Here is a 19229-nt window from a genome sequence, read left to right as displayed (position 1 = left end):
AGAACATTTCTCCAGTAAGTTGCCCGTTCCGAGCAGTGCTCTTCAAAGGAAGGAAAAACAGCGCGAATGTTTGGACGAACACAAAAGGGACACAGACGACGACAGGCGCTGACTTACTTTCTGTGAAGAAGGCACATTTATATACCATGTCAGCGTACACACGCGTGACTGCCATTAATGTGCTAACATCCCTCTGACATCGACATCACCGCATCACCGCTCTTCAAAGGATCGAATGACCGACGTTCTGAGAGACGTCGCTTGCACAGGTCAAGCACGCATTGTCTATGACACTCATTTTCCTCGTGTGTCTGTAACTTTGTATATGCCTTGTTCCATGAACTGAACCCATCTGGTTCCGAAAATTTGTCCTTTCTTGCTGACATCAGAGTACAGGGAAAGCAATACACAGATCATTTGGAAGGGCTGTACAGCAGCCATTCGCGCAAGACTGCTTCGCCGTTGGTGCATAGAACACTTCTTGATTGAAGTGGCGGTGGTAGCCCTTCGGTGCCGCGTCAGTTGGCTGAAAGTACCGCTTCGTACGGGAGTAATCACCCCGCATGTTTCTAGCATTTTCACAGACATCCCGGGTTTGTGCCACCCAAAAGTTGACAGTGGCTACGCGCAGAAGAGACCAGTCCACGGGATCCATATACATGCAAGGACGCTCATCAGGCAATGGCTGATCTGTCTCAGTCGGGCTGCTCGTCCCTGGAGAACTGGGCTTCATCGCAGTGTGCGATGAAGTTGGCGCCCTGCTTCGGAACAACAGTTTCGCTGAGCACACGGTCTGTTGGGGTCACCTTCACTGGTCTCACTGGTCGACGGATTACTGGCCGAGCTCTGTCTTGGCAAAATGGCCAGAAAGCTTAGGCATTTTTTTCTAAAGTGTCGCTGAGCTGTGTCTTTTTTTTTTCTCCGTTGCCAAAAGGCGCTTTCGAGCGCCAGAGAAACTCCTTTTTCCGTGGCATGGTACAGTAACAGAGCCTGCAAGCCAAGTTTATGATCTATAAGTAACTTATTCAAAGTGTGCTTTTCTAGAAATAATTTTTACTTAGAGCGACAATGAAGGATACTCTCAAAACAAATTTATGAGTAACATTACGGTAGTTTAACAAGACAATGAAACGCTACCGAAGAAATCTGATATTGGCGATAAACTCACTGACGAGATCTAGTTTATCGCGTAGTTTGGGTTTCTGCCTACTGCTTCCTGTCTACAGATGACTCTCTCGACATGATCTGGATCTGTCTACAATATGAAGGAAGTGCACAGAATAAGACGATACAGCCGGAATTGACTTTACAATAAGATCTCTATATCACTGTGGTTCACATATCTTCGCAACGGGGTTGCATTCTCAAGCGTTCTGGTTCAGGTGAATATTAACAGCGATGCTCGCTCATTCCAATGAATGGTGACCGACAGGCTCCAAAGGTGGCAAAAATAAAGCACAAAATGTCGAAGCTTCGCGAAATCGGCCACTCTGAATTAAGTTAGTAAAGAAAGACTCGCACACTTGCTCATTCATAAAATAAGTTGATAATGACGGAAGCAGCACAAGAGCAAACGCACCCACTTAGTCATTGCGTCATAATATATTCGCAATAAAAGTATTCAAATGTTAATCCACTGATATTATTTTAATATACTAATATTAAAGTATTTATTAGATTAATAGTAATATTAATATTAAGTATTAATATTAAAGTAACGAAAATAGAAGCTCTGCAACTCTCGCATGAAACGTGCACACTGTACTGTTAGCTATCTTAAAGTGCCCAAGTGCCCAAATATAAGAAATACGCTTGCACTTGTTTCCAATACTCGCACGAATGTAAATTTTGAAGCTCTTACCTTTAAGATCAGCATATCCGATTGTTCTGCAGTGACAACGACGAGTACAGAGCTCCAGAGCGTGAAGGCGCACGAAATTTCTTTAACCGAAGAATGCGTCATAAGAGCCGTGCTGCCTCGCGGATCGTTGAGCGCTGCAGCGGTGTTGTGTGATCTGAATAAGTTAGTAAGAAAAGCTCGTACTTGCTTATTCATAAAATTAGTTGATAATGACGGAAGCAACACAAGAGCAAGCGCACCCACTTAGTCATTGCGTAATAATATATTCGCAATAAAAGTATTCAAATGCTAATCCACTGAATGTTATTTTAATATTCTCAAGGGTCTCACAAAGGTGTTGGTAGTGCCTCAATCTTTGCAAAGTAACGAAAATAGAAGCTCTGCAACTCTCGCACAAAACGTGCACACTGTACCTGTTAGCCATCTTAAAGTGCCCAAGTGCCCAAATATAAGAAATACGCTTGCACTTGTTTCCAATACTCGCACGAATGTAAATTTTGAAGCTCTTACCTTTAAGGCATATCCGATTGTTCTGCAGTGACAACGACGAGCACAGAGCTCCAGAGCGTGAAGGTGCACGAAATTTCTTTAACCAAAGAATGCGTCATAAGAGCCGTGCTGCCTCGCGGATCGTTGAGCGCCGCAGCGGTGTTATGTGATGTCGAACAAGCTGCGCACATCCGGTCGGCTCGGAGAAGCATCATGTTCACCTGAGACGCCCGTGGTTGCATGTGCTATGCAGGGCATTGCGTAAAAGAAGTTCAAAGGTGATGGTCGGTTGAAGACCCCCACCACAACGCTCAAGCAATTGCGGTGAGGGTCTGCTGGCGGCCAGATAGTGGATATATGTTGTAGATATTTCCTGTGCACAACCTTTACCAAGTGATAGTCTCTTAATTAAGTTTCCCTATAGTATAACCACCAAGCAGAAATTAAGACAGAACGGCAATGCCAGAAGCGAAGAATCAAACCATTACTCCTTCGGAGTCCTTGCATAATGAGGAAGTTCCTTAACATACAACTATTTCATGGTGCGTTGTTTACGCTATAATGAAAGCATAATATATAGCAATATGCGTCAGCTTCATACCGGTTATTTTCATTCAGCGCATTAAACGATATTTCAAACAGGAACCACTCTCTATGCTCCTTCGCATTGCGTGTTGGACCGTAGCTGCTAAAATCCTCGTCAGGCTGCTCTATGTGTCCATCCGCTGGATCAGCTCCTTCCCTGGACACGATGCATGGTCTCCGGCGACTAAAAGGTTTTTACCACAGACTGTAGAACTGGGAACTGACTTCAAGATTATGCACGTCATGCAACGAACAACCTCTTAGAAGCATTTATATTGATTATTGAAATAGATAATCTGTTTCTATCAGGGGAATCCAGCAGGAGGGTTAAACTTTTTCGAACAAAACAACGAGGTCGGCCATTTTTTCTGTCCCTTGGGGGGCCCCCTAAAACCGGAGGGCCCGGTTCATTTGAACCCTTTGAACCCTGGATAATCCGCCCCTGGATGGAAGCTTGCGATGAAAAAACTCGTAAACTTGAGGAAGGCAAGTCCACTTGTCGAAACGTCGGCTCGAGCACCCACCCCCTGTTCACGAATTTTTACTCATCTTTGCAATTCAACATGATCAGTCAGTCTTCTTCGTGCGACCATGGGCAGGAGCAACGCGGATATTTCCAGCGAAGCTACAAAAAAAAATGCGTAACGTAGGAGTGACTGAAAACAGCAGCGCAATTGTCTCTGCCAAATGACAGATATAAAGTTCTTTAATAAATTACACACTTTACGCAAAGTGATTAAAATGGTTTACTAATGACCATAGGGACTCGCTCCACCGGCTCATTGTGTTTGCACAAAATTGTCAAAACTATTTCAGGGTTCCTTTGAGCGAACAGACCAGATTTCAAGAGAGGGCAAGCACGGCAGAGGGTGGCACAATGTTAGGTGAGCCTTTGCCCGGGAGTGCGCACTGTGAGGCTCACGATGATGATGAGACTTATGCACACAGACATACCTGATTCTTGCCCCATTGAAAAGCAGTCACCATGGCCACGAATATCTGAAGTTGCTTCATGAAGATATAAGCATGGAAGGCCTAAGTTATTGAAGATGCCATTAAAGCCCGTTTCTTTTGTATCAAAATGGCTTTGCCATAGCCGACTATTTTTTAGGACAATGTGCAAACATTTCACAAAATGCACACTTATGGTCATGGAACATCGTGCGAAAAAATGCTCGGAAAACAAAAGTTATTTTTAGCCTTTCAATGCCCGACAGTGAAAGTGTGTAAGTGACAAAAAATGACTCTCCACAAAGAAAAACATATCAAAAGCTTGTACAAAGTTAATAAATCTTGCCTCTATGTTAGAAAATTGTCAAATTTCATATTTGCACCGGCAGCTGTTCTCAAAGCTGCTGTGTAAAAAGGAAATAGCAGCGCTTTCATTCACAATGAATGGTGGAGTGAAAAAGCTGGTGAAATTTCAAGATTAAAACATTCATGAAAACCAACACAAAATAAAAAATAAACAGGCACAACAGGACCAATTAACTTTAGTTCTACTAGTTCACCTCATTAGTTGAAGCCTTGCACCTAGTTATTTATTACTGTCACGTGGTCGTGACGTCGACGTTTTGCGGTTTGACCTGCAAGGACGGTTCACTGCGGCGCGGTCAGCGTCGAGTGTTGATAACCGTAACCGTCGTTGCCGGTGAAACCTGAATACATCAAGACAAAACAAGAAGCGGACGTGGCAATATTCTCACGAACGTTTGAATTCCTCAGTCAACCGCATTTAAGAGTGTTGCATAAAAGTGCGAACCTTACTGAAATTTCACGTAGATTTTGCTGTAAATAAGTTGTGGTTCCTCACTATTTCTTTTGGAGTTTTTCAGAGGTAATTGTTGCTTGTCATGCGGACACCAGTGAACTCTTTGTCCAGCTGTAGGGTTGTACATCATTGAATTGGCCGTATCACACTGCAATCTATGAGCATTGATTAACATGCAAGATTCTGCCTCTTATTATCACTGAAAATGTGTTGCATTATGCATATTTTTCTTGTAGAACTCTTTTAACTTATTGAAATGGAAGCAAAGAGCTTTTTCGGTTAGGCTTGTGCGAATATTCTAGCGATTCGAATATTCGAACGATAATTACAGTAGTTGAATTTGCTTTGGTTCGAATTTAAATTCTGGGAAATTTCGAAGTATTTGAAATGAACGAATAAGTGACATGAACGAAAAGGTGGTTTCACTGCAGTGGAGGAGTGCTATAACGTGAATACAACATTCTAGGACAAATCCGCACTGCCGCGAAGCCCCACTTCAGGGTTAAATGAACATATTACCGTTACATCGATTCATCATAATTTAAGTTTGAAAGCTTGTTATACTGGCTTATATGCTCTAAGTACAGTAAATTTTAAAACGTAACATATTTTACAGGTTATCGCTTGCATTCTACTGAAAGTCAAATCATGCTACTATTCAAAGTTGCTTCCACTTCCTTTGAACCATAAAGATTGACATTGCACATGCCTTGTTTCAATTTAAAAAAATATATTGTGCAGGTCAGTTGGGTCATGACAAATATGCTTGTTTTCTTTAATATCTGATATATACTGCTCGAATTCGATTCGAGATTATTTGACCACATCACTATATGCTTCGAACCTAATATTTACTATTCGCACAAGCCTAGTTTCGGTTCATCTCACAGAAACAAGTATCTGTACTAAGGTTCAAAGGCCTAAGTTCCCATTTGCCCAAAGAAAAGGGGCCAGGAAGCACACAGCCAGACTAACTGCACATAGTGACGTACATACAATAAGCCTGTAAGTACTAATTAAAATTTGGCAGTTTGTTTGTGCTAAGTTCATGCGTGTCTAAAACAAAATGTTGCCACTATTTAACGCTCCCAAGTCATGCAACACAGGAGAGGGGTCAAGCGTCTTGACATAACTTACGCCTCCGTGTATGTTGACAGCAGTGTTGACAGGAATGCATTGCTAACCAGTGGAGCCCTGTACTTGGAGGCCCCTTTTACCTTGATAAAAGTTATTCTTCTTAGCGGCACTTTTGTTTAGGTGCACATTTCTTGAGCCTCAACTGCCGGCTAAGTGAAGACCAACATGCCACAAGTCTTCACGGTCCATAACACATCGTTGAAATTGTGCCATTGCCTTTCGTATGGCCACACATACCTTACACTCTGTCCATATAGCCCTTGGTGCGCATAAGTCCCGCTGCTGTCCCCTTGCACTGCGACGAAGTATCTTTATCACTCGCCGCTCTGATTACCGACAATGTTTCCATAAAATTGTGTCACAATGCTCTGAACCAAGACCGCTACAAGAGGCATGGACAGAGCTGCACAAAGGTAAGGAAAGCGGTGCATACAGAGGAACTCATTGAAATATGATGGCATGACTTTTTTGCGAGGGAAAGCTTTATAGTGAGAGAGCACATGCATTCAATCAGTTTTTAATAATGCATGTTACAAATGAAATACGCAACGAAACAACTTTCATATTGCTAAAATTCACTACTGAGTTGACAACAACGATTCTGCATTTGGAGTTTTTTTGTTTTTTTCCGCACCTCAGCTTTACTGCAATAAGAGTAACATATTCAGCATTCCAGGGAAATCAGCAAACTATTTCAGTGAGAAAATTCAATTAGACTTCCTTTGGATAAGGGCAACTATATGGCACTGAATGAATCTCCCTCGGCATAATGGCAAAGTATTTGAAACGCACAGTGCAGCTTTTTGATGTTTATACTTCAATGGGGTTCACATGTGCCCATGTGACAGTGGTAGAAATGCAGAGGTAACTACATAAAAATATTTCAATACGGCTAACAAAAGAACTCGCTAACAGGACCACTTCAGTACCATAAGCAGCTTGAAGCTACAAAGCAGATACTTAAAATCACTGGTTCAGTTACTCTTTATCTCTGGCTTGTTTCTGAAAAGTCCCCTCTTGTATGTTTGCATCAAAGAAATTTGACTTTCAAAACATGCTGGTTCTGCTGAACAATGTGCGGTACTGTTACCCTAGTTTGCTGAACAATGAGCTTAAATTTGGTCTTTTGCTGCTACATAACATAAAGTACAGCATGAATAGCACGATAGGATACAGTGATTGTGCAAAGGCAGAACAGAAAAGATAAAAAGACAGTGCTATTCTGTCATGCCCCATGCCCATTTGTGCTACTTAACAAGTTATGTAGCACGAACTGCACTGTTCTCTTGTACAGCACAAAAACACGTGAAGTAAAGCACCTTCAGTGTGCATCAGTATCCTGTTCACTTTGAAGGGGTTCAGAAAAGGTGGTTTGGTGATAGCCAATACGCCTTTTTTATGGCGCAACGGTGTATGTCCGCTTTCCCTAGTGGAAAAGGTGTGGAACGTTTTGATATCGTCTCCGCAAGCTTCTCGATCTTGGAGGCTTTCATTCTGGTTATCCCAGCTGACCCGGATCACCACACAAAACTTTGCCCCTCTACTAAATCTTACAAGAATGTCAGAGGGCAGCACAGGAAAATGAAAAAAGGAGGATTGGAAACCTGCATAGACGTCATGTGGAAAGGCATGACACCATGAAATTTATCCAGGGACTACTGAATGCGTGGGTTTCTATAGCAGTTTTCCTATTAAGAAAGCAGTTTTCCTATTTTTCCCTTTCTTAACCCTTCTGCCACCTTGTGGAATTCTGCAGAACTCATTTGCAATTTTCCCATTATGTATACAAGTATCTTGTCATTACCCTTACCAAAGTAAAAATGAACATTCAGGCAACAGTAACGTCCTTTATACCCCTGTCACACGGCAAATCAAATGTCATTTACAACAAATGACATTAGGTGAACTTAATGTCATTTTACCTTCCTGCTGTCACACGACGAAAACAAATGTCATTTTAAAATGATGACCATGACCTTAGCCCTCCTGAGCCGTGACGTTGGGAGAAATAAAAATATATTAAAACTTGCATCTCACATGCGTGTATCCTCGAAAATAATTTTCTATCACCAAAAAGCTGCTCGAAGAATATAAACGCAGCCGTTTTACACAACTTGCCATAGCTGTACGACACAAAAGAAGTCAAGCCAAGAACTAATCGAAAACCAACATGGCCGACGATATGACCGGGCGTTGGTGCAGTGAACTAAAGCGTGCGAGCGCGACTGACACTCCGGCTGCAGAAATGAGACGGCGGCAGCTAATTCGTGTAGTCACCACCTTGATCACCACAACACGTGCAATCGGACGATCAACACCCGCGATACGGGCAACAACAAGAGAGCACAAATGAAACATGGCCGGCGACCAGCCGCTCTAGTTGAGAGTAGCTTTCTTTCAGAAACTTTCGCGCGTGCTGTTACGTGATCAAACCAGTAATAAGTTAATCTAGTAAATAATAAGATATTTACGAATTACAAAAGTTACGCATACATAGGTCAACAGTTATCTCCCTAAAAGGTCCCTGGCGTCGAGACTACGCATTCGGTCTGAAATCGAATGCGAATGTGTTTCGGGAACTCATTCGACAGAAAATGTAATTTTCATCAAATGGCATTAGTTTCCCCGTGTGACAGCAAACAAATGCCATTACAAACGAATGACATTAGCTGTAAATGACATTAGATTTGCCGTGTGACAGGGGTATTACAGTCCCCATTGTTGTGAATTATTTGTCTACGCGATACGAGTAATACTGCTGTGAAATTTTGTACCACAAACATAAAAGAACCCAGAGGGAGAGGTCGGAGGCTCGTGTACAGTAACTGTAATCTCATATCAGCACAATCGCATCGTGTGAAACAGGGATAACAGTAGATTTCATAAAAGCGGCACCATTAACAGGTATATTCCTCTCAGCCAGTGAACAGAGAAACAAAAAAAATGAAATTACACCCCAAACTGTGGTAACCACGGCTCGGTGTGCCGCAACTGTGCTGACAGGGCGCATCACCGCTTTGGCTCAAGTCATGCCAGTCCATTAAGCACACACACTCGCTGTGGTTGCACTCACAAGGCTGTGCCTTTACATTCGAGAGGTTTTTCTTTCTTCTCGTCGCTGCCACTCAGATAGGAGCGAGCCGAGGAATGCAAAAAAGGAGGACGTGCTGCTCTTCTAAGGTTTGCCCCTGCTGCCCAAACGTTGGGGATCCTGAGACGGGTAGTGGATGGGCGCGCGCATGTGTGGTACCGGCGGCAGCGGGGGCACTGTTCCCGGGGGCGCGAGTCCTGGAGGAGGCGGGAGCGGCGGGGGGAGCACCGTCTCCCCCGGCGGGGCAAGGAACGCCGCGGGCGGCGGCGGGGGCGGCGCGAACGGGACGGGAGGAGGGTGCAGCGGGGCCAGGTTGAAGTAGTTGTTGGCCAGCTCGTCGGGTGGCAGCGGCAGGGCGCCCGGTAGGCCCGGAACGGGTTCGAGCGGCGGTCCCGAGGGTCGACCTTCGGTGCCTTCGGGCCCCGACGGCGTCGCTTGGCGCGCCAGCGGGCGTCCCCATTTGATGACGAGTCGGCGGCCGCCCAGGATGAGCTTGTTGAACGTCTTGTCGGCGGCCAGCTCGGCACTGACGCGGTTGGTGAACTGGACGAAGGCGCACTGCTGCCTCGCCAGCATGGTGACGCCGCGGATCTCGCCGTACTGGTAGAAGTGATCGCGCAGATCTTTCTCCGTCAGCCGGTCGCCGAGGTTGCCGACGTACAGCGTGGTTATCGAGATGTCCTCCGGCGGCTCCAGTTTGGGCATGGCGGCGGCACGGCGCAGCAGTTTGTCAGCCACCGGATCGTTGACGCCGTAGTAGCGGTCGCGGATGTTCTGGTCGGCCAGCGGATCGTCCGGATCCGTGGGCTTCTCGTGCCGGTACGGGCACTCCTCGCCTCTCTTACACTCGCCTTTCACCCAGAAGCTGCAGATGTGAGGTCGGTTGCGCTTGTAGTAAGGCGTGGTACGCGCCAGCTTCATCAGGAGGTCGCTGGGGCTCTGCGCCTTGGCGAGAGCCCCGTACGGTTGGCTGGGGTCGCCGTCGGCCACGGCGCGCTCCATGTTCTGCGAGTAGTACTCCTTGTTGACGTCCGACTTGGGCATGTCGTCGCGCAAGCTGAGCGCGTTGTCGCGCACCTGCACCGGCAGGCCGTAGTCCAGGTCCAGCAGGCAGGTCTGGCAGACGTTCTTGAGCTTGCTGCACGTCTGACAGACTTCGGTTTTCTTGAAGCGCATCCGGCCGCCGGGACACCATCGGAAGACGGTAAAAGGGCGCGAGCATATCTTGCACTCCTTGCCGAATCGCTCCTTGGTCATGCGTACGTACGGGTTGTCGCCCAAGCATGTCTGGCAGAGGATGGGGAATTCGGCTTCTTCCCAGTTGAGCCGGTTATAGGTGTTCGCACTCTTCGATGTCGCCATTTTTCGCAGTTCGCGTCGTGTTTACTCCAGTGTTGCTGCCCGAGAATCAAGACGACTACCAAAACGCGATCGCAAGGTCTCCTAAATAACTCTCGCTACTTACTCAGCAATCAAAATTATGAAGTTTGTGCCAAATTATTAGTACAATAAGTACTTAAATTAGTCAAAGTTTTGTTGTTTCTTGAAGTAGCTAGAATTTTAAATAAAGAAAGTCCGAAGGTGCCGGTTATGGCGTTGCGAGCCACAAGAAGCAGAAGCCGAAGCAATCCAGTCCTTGCAAGCGCGTGTTCAGAAGGATTGAGAAGGTATGGGCCCATATCCTATTTCATTTACCATAAATTGGTAGTATCTGGCCTCTGACAAAACCAATGCCACGACAATGGCGTCAGTTTTGCGGTGGTCTAGTGCAGCAGTTGTATAAATGGCTGTCCGGAGGCTTAGCGCCATTTACCGTAGCTGACAAATTCATTCATTCGCGTTTCGTAGTTCTCTTGGCGCGGCATGGCCGTACTGCGATGTCGCGTATTCGGTTCGAATGTTTCCTCGTACCTGGACGCACTGAATCATTGCCACGCTTTCAGGGAAAGCCGATAGCAACAAATCCCGCTCGACGGATGCACGAAACATGGAATTAGGCTTCCTAGCGTGAAAGAAGAGTCGCGAGATTGTTGCGCGCAGAGCTCGGTTACATCGTGCACCTTGGCGCGCAGCTGAGATTTCCTTTTTTTTTTTTTCTCCCGTTCTCTTGAGAAACCCTTTTCTCGTGAGCGACGTCGGCTTTCGCAAAATCCGCGGAAGCGCCGAATCTAAAATAGTTGGACGCTTTCCCGTTCAAGTCGCCGTTTCGTTTAGTGGCGGGATCTTGAAACGTCATTGCAGTCACGTATCGTACAGGACTCTTGCCTTTGAAATTTCCGCATTTCACTGCCAGTGAAGATACAACATAAAACCAGATTTAATTAGCGTTACATCTCTGGTGACGGCTGGCGACAAACACAACTACTGCGTCGTCCTTTGTTCTTTAAAGAGGGTATGGAGATTCTATTTGTGTGGAGTATGGGCGACTTTGCTGATTTCGCGATAACTATTAGCACCGTTTCATTAATGACAATGTCAGTTGTGGCTTTTTCTGTCATCTCTGATTTGTGGCGACGGCGGCGCGATTACCACTTTAGTGTCAGTTCGGCGTCGTCTGCTGCGGCCTTGTGTCCGCAGCAGGTGGACCAGTGGAGTGTTTATGTTGAGCGCTTTTGAAATGATGTTACTGCGTCGAATAACTTTGATGCGTTTGGCGAGATGTTGCGATATCTGTCACGTTAACGAGCGTCGGTGTGTTGTGACATTTGCAACAACGTCCACTTTGGAGCAAGTGAGCGAAGGCAAGGCCGTACTCTTTGCTTCGTCTACCGCGGTTTTTCAATCTCGGCAGGTGCCTAGTTCAAGAGCGGCTGTATAGGATTGCGGCAGTTGTGGTGTGTAATCATGAAAGGGACTGACATGACACGGTGATTCATTCGTTATGCGGAAGCAGCAAGTGCAGACAAAGAAATTGTATACTTTGGGTTTGTTTATTTGTTGTTCCTTTAAACATATTGTGTTAAAAAAGTCCATCGCTTCTGTAAATTTTTAAATTATATATGAAGCATTAAGGCACGTTATCAAAAGTGAGTTAAAGCACACATAACAGTACCGCACACTCTTATCTGTATGGGCACAGTGCGCGCGAACTTCCTCCTGCGACAGCAGCGCCAGAATGGGTGTAGTGAGAGAAAAAAGCAATAACGTGCAGCCGCAATAAACATTATCCCCTTACGTTCTGTCTCATCAAGAGGCAAGAGTGTCCGTTATTTGGAAGTTTTCGAGGGCGCATGTGCTTCGTGTGATGCGTGGTGAACGACGAAACATGTTTTCGGGTCTTTTTTAACCTTGTGACACTTTTCTTTGCAGCCCTATTGGCCGATGTCACCAAAGCTGGGCTGATAAGTGAGAGCTAGATAGCGCCCTCTGGCCAGTGCACGGTGCCCATAGTCCCTTGATTATACGCAGGTCTACTTGCTTGTCCATGTAATGCACTTACGAGTTTAAAAAGAAATATGGGTTGAAGTATTATGACTTTCTAGTTTCACATCTTAGCTTCTTCCTGAGTATGCTCCTTGGTGTACTTGCCATATAAGTCCTGTGTCAGTTGTCCTGACAAGGAAATGTATGGTTTCAAGTGTTAGTAATGTGTGTCTGGCCTGCTGCATCTCTGTAATGCATGCCCAATCGCTGCACAAATGTGTAATAGTCCATAAAAGCAACATTTAACCTGCTGTTGCCAGAGCATGGACAGTACTTATTGTGCGTTACTGCTGCTCCTTTACCTTTTCTTGACATCTGATGAAAGAGTGGTCACGTTGCTGTTACCATGTCCAATAGATGGCTTGCACCAACATGATTGAAGCTGCCATGTCGTAGTACTTGTGTGTGCGTGTGGGGGGGATTGGGTTCGTGATACGTGAATGTTGTGCGTTCTGTTGTTCTGGCTCAGAGACGACTTTTACTCAGGCCTTGTCTTTTCGACATTGAAGCCTTACCCACGGCAACAAATATGCTTTGTTGGCATCATTGTAACCACCATGTTGTAGTACAATTACATTAAAGGGACCATGCAGCATTTTTTTTACTCCTTCTCTAACACTGGAGTGCGTGTATTATAGAATACTGAGGTGTGTGCAAAAAAAATTATAAAAATTAGTGCAGCAGAAATTCTTATTTATTCTCTATGTTCATGACTTGAGCATATGACAAAAAAAAAAGTAAATATGTCTTCACATTTCATTCTCCCAGTGATATTGCTGGTTTCTTCCAATCACTGCACGCCTCTCTTATAGATACCGGAAGTCTCGCTTTGTGGTGGCCTTTAAACAATATCTTGCCACCACTCTTTGTGACAGTGTTGCTGTCATGTCACAGCTATGCATGTTTATTGGAAATAGATGTAGAGCACTCTGGGACTCGAGGTGCAAGAGCCACGAGAAAAAATAGAGCGCTCTGGCACTTGGCCTGGCTGGGCGCCGCAGCTGCTGACACTTCGATCTTGTCTTTATCTCATCCATCAAATAAACAGTGATGACACTACGACTGCGTCGGCCCCCCTCTACACTTTCTAGCTTTGCAGAGTGACCATGACTATTTCACAAAAAAAAGTTGAGTGGTCATTTCTTACAACTAACACTTTAGGTGTAGCTGCAATGGTAATGATGATGGCAGTGGGAATCACAGAAATATGCATGTAACATTGCTATGTAGTAAAAAGTCTAATGTACTGGTCTCCAAGCACAAAATACTACTGTCTTGGTGGTGTACGATGACAAATTTTAAGATATTCATGAGGTTGGGAGTTGTTGAAATATTCGACAGCTTCTGTATTGCAAAACACACATATTTAAATAGGAGGCAGGCATCTAGTGCCTTCTGATAAGTATGAGTTCGCTTATCTACATTCCAAGAACTATGCCTTGCACCACGTGCTGATTTTGCCACTTTATTTGCTGTTTCATCTTGCACCCACCCTTCCCCCTTAGTTTGGTAGTCCTCGATGTTCCTCCCTTGTTTCATACGATTGCAGTGAACTTTCTATTTGAATAATTATTTAAGTGGTAGTTCTCGTGGTCAGTCTTTCCTATTTTTCTGTGTTCTTTGTGCCCTTTTTTTTCTGCTTTTATGAAATAGTCGAAACCTACAATAACGAAATTGTGCAACAACTTAATTGTCGCAACGAAATATTTTCCTGTCCCCGGAGAATGCCCATAAGATTCAGTGCACCTCACATTTCACGACAACGAAATGTTGCTAAACTGTGGTCCCACGACAGTGAAAAATGACAGGAAGTTTCCCCACATAATACCTGCTTGCGCAAAGTCAGCACGCTCTGAAATGTGCTTAAACGACTTTGCTTCATACTTAAACTGCATAAAGTATCACCATACTGCGCTTGCGTGGGTGCCACCATCTTTGTTAACAATATTGGCATAGTGCTGGAAGCAGTCGCACATGCAGGACGTCATTGTCATCACGTTGATTGTTTAGACTTCGACATGATTCGGGCATACCGGTGGATACACAATGATGATGTCACAAACTACAACTTGCTGCACTGCAAAGGAAGATCCGGGTGTATGCAGCATGGTAGGTGTTGACAAAGCAGGTTAACTGAAGCTTGGCTTTAAAGTTTCATTTTGCTGACCGTTTTTTTATTTGTACTGCATTATTTCGTGATAATGAAATTCTCATGATGGCTAACTTTTTTTGGCTTACTCGCTGATTTCGTTATTTGGGGGTTTAACTGTATCACTTTTATTTCTCTCTGCCACTGCCTTGCGGGTGGTGCCCTCCCTGCTCTTTGCATACAGCTAGCTAGCGAACCGCTATTGCTGTGGTCTTATATGGGCTTGCCAGGAATGTTATGCAGACTCTTGTTGCCTACCCTTGAACTGGCGCGTGCAACCGTCTCGTAGGGATGGGGTCGCGGGTGCAGCCGTCGCCACGGGGGTCAACGCTGTACCACATGCTCGAGGACAGCCAGGCGGCCATCTTCTGCTGTTGCTGTGAAGTGCCCTCGCCCGGCTGCGCTCGGCGCACTGCCTCTTCCTCTCCTCCGCCGACACCCCCTGGTGGCCCCGACAGCCCTGCTTCACCGGCTTCACTGCCTTCATCCTCCTCTTCCTCGTCGCTGGACGGGGCTGCCCCACTGCCATCTGACACGTGCGTGCACATTGTGCTAACTCAGTGCTTGCTAGCTGAAGGACAAATGGCAGGACGGAACAACTTTGAGTAAGAGTTCAGAGTCTTAACTTCACCCTAGCAGGGGCGGCCAAATGTCCTTACTTTTGCAGCATTTTTCTTCCGAATAATGATTGAGGAATACGGTGTTTTTTAGTTTGATGTCCGACAGCTTGGCTGTGCATTCTTTAGTTTTATGTGCGTACAGTGTTATTTTTCTACTGTATGTAATGGTTGGTACCACCATGTTACAATTTAGCGTCTTGACATTTTGTCAGCGCTCCCAATTCCTGCAATGTTAAAAAAGAAACACAAACATTTAAGTTAATTATGTCAACTGAAATGTTGGCTAAGTAGCTGTTGGGTCTGAGAGAAAGCCGCGCTCATGGAACACACGGACACAGTCACACCGTTAAGCAAACGAACACGTGTGCATTTATTAAAATCGCTTTCACAACGCTGAGCTCGCCAGCCGAATCTAATACATAACTAGCAACATGCTAAATAACCAGATACATAATGCCAGTACAACACACAGAACAACATAACACATACAATGAGCTGCGAATGCAGCGTCACCGATGTTCAATTCACTGCGAGGGCCCGTGAAAAGGAGCCACGGTATCGTCCCCACAGACCCACCACGAGAGACGTCCGTCCACGCACGCTGCCAAACCCCAAAAGAGCCTAAGTGCACTTTCACAGGCACCCGGATAACCTTGCTTCCCGCGAAGCGGTGCCACCATGCACCCACAGCGCCATTTCTAGCTCGACGGCGAAAGTAACCACGCCAACGACGACTAATCCGCCAGACGCACATGCCATGTGGCGAAACCGACTTGACAGGGGGTGTAGCACCCCCACATAGCTTGCCTGGCTGTTGGCTGAATTAGTTTTGTGTTATCGCTGTCCGACTGTACTTAGTGCACGTGTTGTCACTCTCGCTAAGCTTCTCTGCCATGCCACAGATCACCCGAAGAATCCGGAGGCGGGGGTGGTCACCAGTCACGATCAACCAAGAGGTCCCTGTCTGACATGGGTGAGTATGCGGTGCGGGCCTGCCAGTTTCCCGCGCTCATTAACCACGCCACTAATTAACAAGGACTTAAGCTTGTTCTAATAGGGTTAATGAAGACGGAAAACTACTAGCTGTACAGACACTTGATGCAAGAGATGTTGGTCGTGTGCATTCATTGTTTGCTCAGCCAACCTTGTGTTGCAATTCACAGAAAGGTTTGAAGGCAGTCACTATAGTACTGTCAACGTCCGATTTTTCAGACTCTCTAGGGACCACGAAATCATCTGAAATTTCTGATGCTCTTGCATATTGACTCTATGGGGCTTGTGCCAGGACAATATTCAAATTTTAAACCATGTCGTAAAAAGCAGGCATCGAAGAAATCAGCAGTTGACTGTGTTGTTAATGTTTTCTTTCTTCTTCTGCCACTTTTCGGTCCGTTCATGCCTTTTTATTTCATTACCACAAAAGGTGTGACATAAATTTTGTGATAGCAGTAGCTCACTGGTGCTCTGTTTGTTCCTTTTTTGTAAAATTTGTGCATCTTCATTCATAGGTGCAGTTCAGCAGCAGCAGCACAAAGATGGCGCAGGCGATGCGGAGCGCAACAGGCTGTACTCACCTTTCCGGCGCAGCCTGTTTCCAGGTGTTCCTCCGACCCTCCAGTTCTACTCGGATGGACACCAAGGTGAGTGCTCTGCCTTTGCCCTCACCTGTGCTTCGCAGGTTCAGTGCAGGCACCCAACCATTCAGGCACTTGTTCTCCTTAAAACTCATTTGCGTTGATTTATTTTTCATTGTACGGGTGTGACTTTTGTGTCCAAATCACGAATACTGTGTTTAATTGCATAATAATCATACTTTTTGGCTCCCAACAGCTGTAACACTTGAGTGATGGTTCGCAGTTATGTTTTGGACATCGTGCGTGTGCTCATGAACTTAAGGGGAGACGCGGGTCTTGGAACGGTCAAAAATGGTCAAAAAATCGATTTTTCGCAAAGCTTATTTTCGAGGCGTTTGTACTTCTGAGCACCTACTCTCAAATTGCTAACGCTAAATTCGGTCGGGAAACGCGATAAAATCGGCTTTCAAAGCACCCCGGCAGCACTAAAATGTCCCCAAAAGGACGAAATTTGTTCGAACTTCCCGCGCGCGCCATGAGCGTTGCAGCGGGCCGAGCGCCGCCATCTTGGGCTAGATTTGAAGCTGTTTTCTTTGTGCACATTTTGCGCCATCTCAAAATGGCGTCGCTCAAGCAGAACGGCCGCCGTCGCGGGTTTTCTGAAGGTCGTTTCCAGGCCACTGATTGGCTCTCACGCGGCGCGCTTTTCAAGCGCGCCTTTCCGAGTCTCCCATTGGCTGGCGCGACCGACACGTCATTTTTTTTTTCTTTGTGTTTGGTTCTCCGCCGTGGCTGTCCGTTTGTGTGCGCCTGCTTTTGCGATCGTGCGTGTTTCTCGACGGACCGTGTCTCTACTTTGTGCCGGTAGTTTTTCCACGCGATCGAGATGCCTGGAGACTCTCGTCTGAAACCATCGACGCAACGAGCTTTTGGAAGCCGTAAAAAACGGGCTTGGAACAAGAAGGCGCCGGCTACAAGTGCACCGTCGGCAGCGGAGTTGGAGTCGCGGCCGGACCCTTTGGACCTGCCGGGAACTTCAACTGACGACACCGTGGGACCAAGTTCGACTAGCGAAACACTTCGGGTTGATGCCGCGTACTACTCAACGGCGGAGCAGGCGCAGCGAGTTGAGAGATCGGCGCAAACGAAGACCGTTCTGTCTGGAAAGTCGGCTACCCAGCGCAAGTTCGACCTTCTTGGAGTAAGCGCGGAGTGCCAGACCGGTGACGCCGGGACCGATTTTTTGCTCGTCGATATGAAAGTTTTGAATAACTTTTTTGCACAAGCGAAGTGCGACAAATGCGACGCAAAAAGTCTCAGCGTGAGGAAGGCAACGGACAAGGAGTACGGCCTTGCGGTAAAGCTTATTTTTTCTTGCAGCAGTTGTGATTTCGAGAAGAAGCAATTTTCTTCTCCGAGAGTGAGCGGAACTGCCACCATCACTCCCTTCGAAGTCAACATGAGGGCCATGAAGGGGATACAGATGATAGGCAAAGGTGTTACTGCCCTTTCGGACTTTTGTGCGTGTATGAACCTTTCGCACCGAGGCTTGCACCACAAGACGTTTCAGGGACACCTAAAAAGTTTAGTGAAAGCCTGCGAAAACACAGCGACTGAAAGTGAAGCTGCTAGTGTGGCAGTAATAAAAGAGCTGTATACAGACTTCCTGAACCCCATAGGGAACATCGATGTTGTGTTCGACGGCTCATGGATGACGCGAGGTCGGAGCTCACACATAGGTGTGGGCTGCATCATTGAGCTCTACACTGGCCTTGTAATTGACCATGTTGTTTACTCAAACTTTTGTCTCGGCTGTGCCCTGGGACCACAGCCTAGAAAAAGACTCTCTGCGTTTACGCAAGGCAAATGCAACTCATCTGAAGAGCACCAACACAAAAAAGACTCTTGCAAGGAGACACAAAACGGGTGCAACTGAAGATTACAGTCCTGGACTACTTTGAAGGTATTCTCTCAAGCATAGCAACCTATTACCCAGGGTAACATGCTGCCTAACATCTAGAAGGTTCTTCCTAAAGACTGAAAAGACATGAGCAGCCAGTCGCTTGAGCCTCATACCCCATGGCTTTTCCAGAACCCCCCAGCCGCTTGTCATGGTGGGGTTTTGATCATGCTTTGCACATTGGAAAATTTTTTTAGATATGATTCCTTGGGTGGAACAAGACACTTTCTGTTTTGTTTTGAAGGGAAACAGATGGGGAACATGTGAATAAAATTTATGGTTAAAGGTTCCTTTTAGAAATTTATACAGTGCGTGTCAATCTTCAAACGCGATTTTCTCAGCTTCACATTTTTTGCCAACTTGACCAGCCTTACGGATCTTTTCATTATGTTTTTGTAAGGTAATTTTGATAAATTTTATACCGTTGAATTCGTAAGAAATAGGACTGTGGAGCTATGCTATTTTTTTGTGGCTAAGATGAACATATGAAATTTTGTGAACAATAATGTGAGCTAATTGCATTTCAAGATTACACAATGTCAATACAATTGAAAGTTCTTATATGATGA

The 19229-nt window shown here is 45.8% G+C and overlaps 2 protein-coding genes across 2 annotated transcripts; one reads left to right on the top strand and one right to left on the bottom strand.

Moving 5' to 3' along the window:
* Positions 1–6316: 6316 nt before the first annotated feature.
* On the bottom strand, positions 6317–10338 carry LOC119378424 (pre-mRNA-splicing factor RBM22). Its single transcript, XM_037647579.2, has one exon. The coding sequence runs from the start codon at positions 10294–10296 to the stop codon at positions 9019–9021; it is 1278 nt and encodes a 425-aa protein (XP_037503507.1). The 5' UTR covers positions 10297–10338; the 3' UTR covers positions 6317–9018.
* Positions 10339–10518: 180 nt separating this feature from the next.
* On the top strand, positions 10519–16766 carry LOC119378425 (uncharacterized; the record flags this gene model as incomplete). Its single annotated transcript, XM_037647581.2, has 4 exons — positions 10519–10601; positions 14796–15042; positions 16029–16099; positions 16635–16766. Coding segments are annotated over exons 2-4 (448 nt in total), but the record flags the coding sequence as incomplete, so codon positions are not given.
* Between the last annotated feature and the right edge of the window lie 2463 nt (positions 16767–19229).

Source organism: Rhipicephalus sanguineus, unplaced genomic scaffold, assembly GCF_013339695.2.
Source record: "Rhipicephalus sanguineus isolate Rsan-2018 unplaced genomic scaffold, BIME_Rsan_1.4 Seq835, whole genome shotgun sequence".
Taxonomy (NCBI): domain Eukaryota; kingdom Metazoa; phylum Arthropoda; class Arachnida; order Ixodida; family Ixodidae; genus Rhipicephalus; species Rhipicephalus sanguineus.
The sequence above is the reverse complement of the archived record's forward strand: the minus strand, read 5'-3'. Positions and strand labels throughout refer to the sequence as shown.

What these genes read in the sequence shown, in the direction of transcription:
- LOC119378424 (XM_037647579.2), bottom strand. Translation starts at nt 10,296, where the DNA reads ATGGCGACATCGAAGAGTGCGAACACCTATAACCGGCTCAACTGGGAA.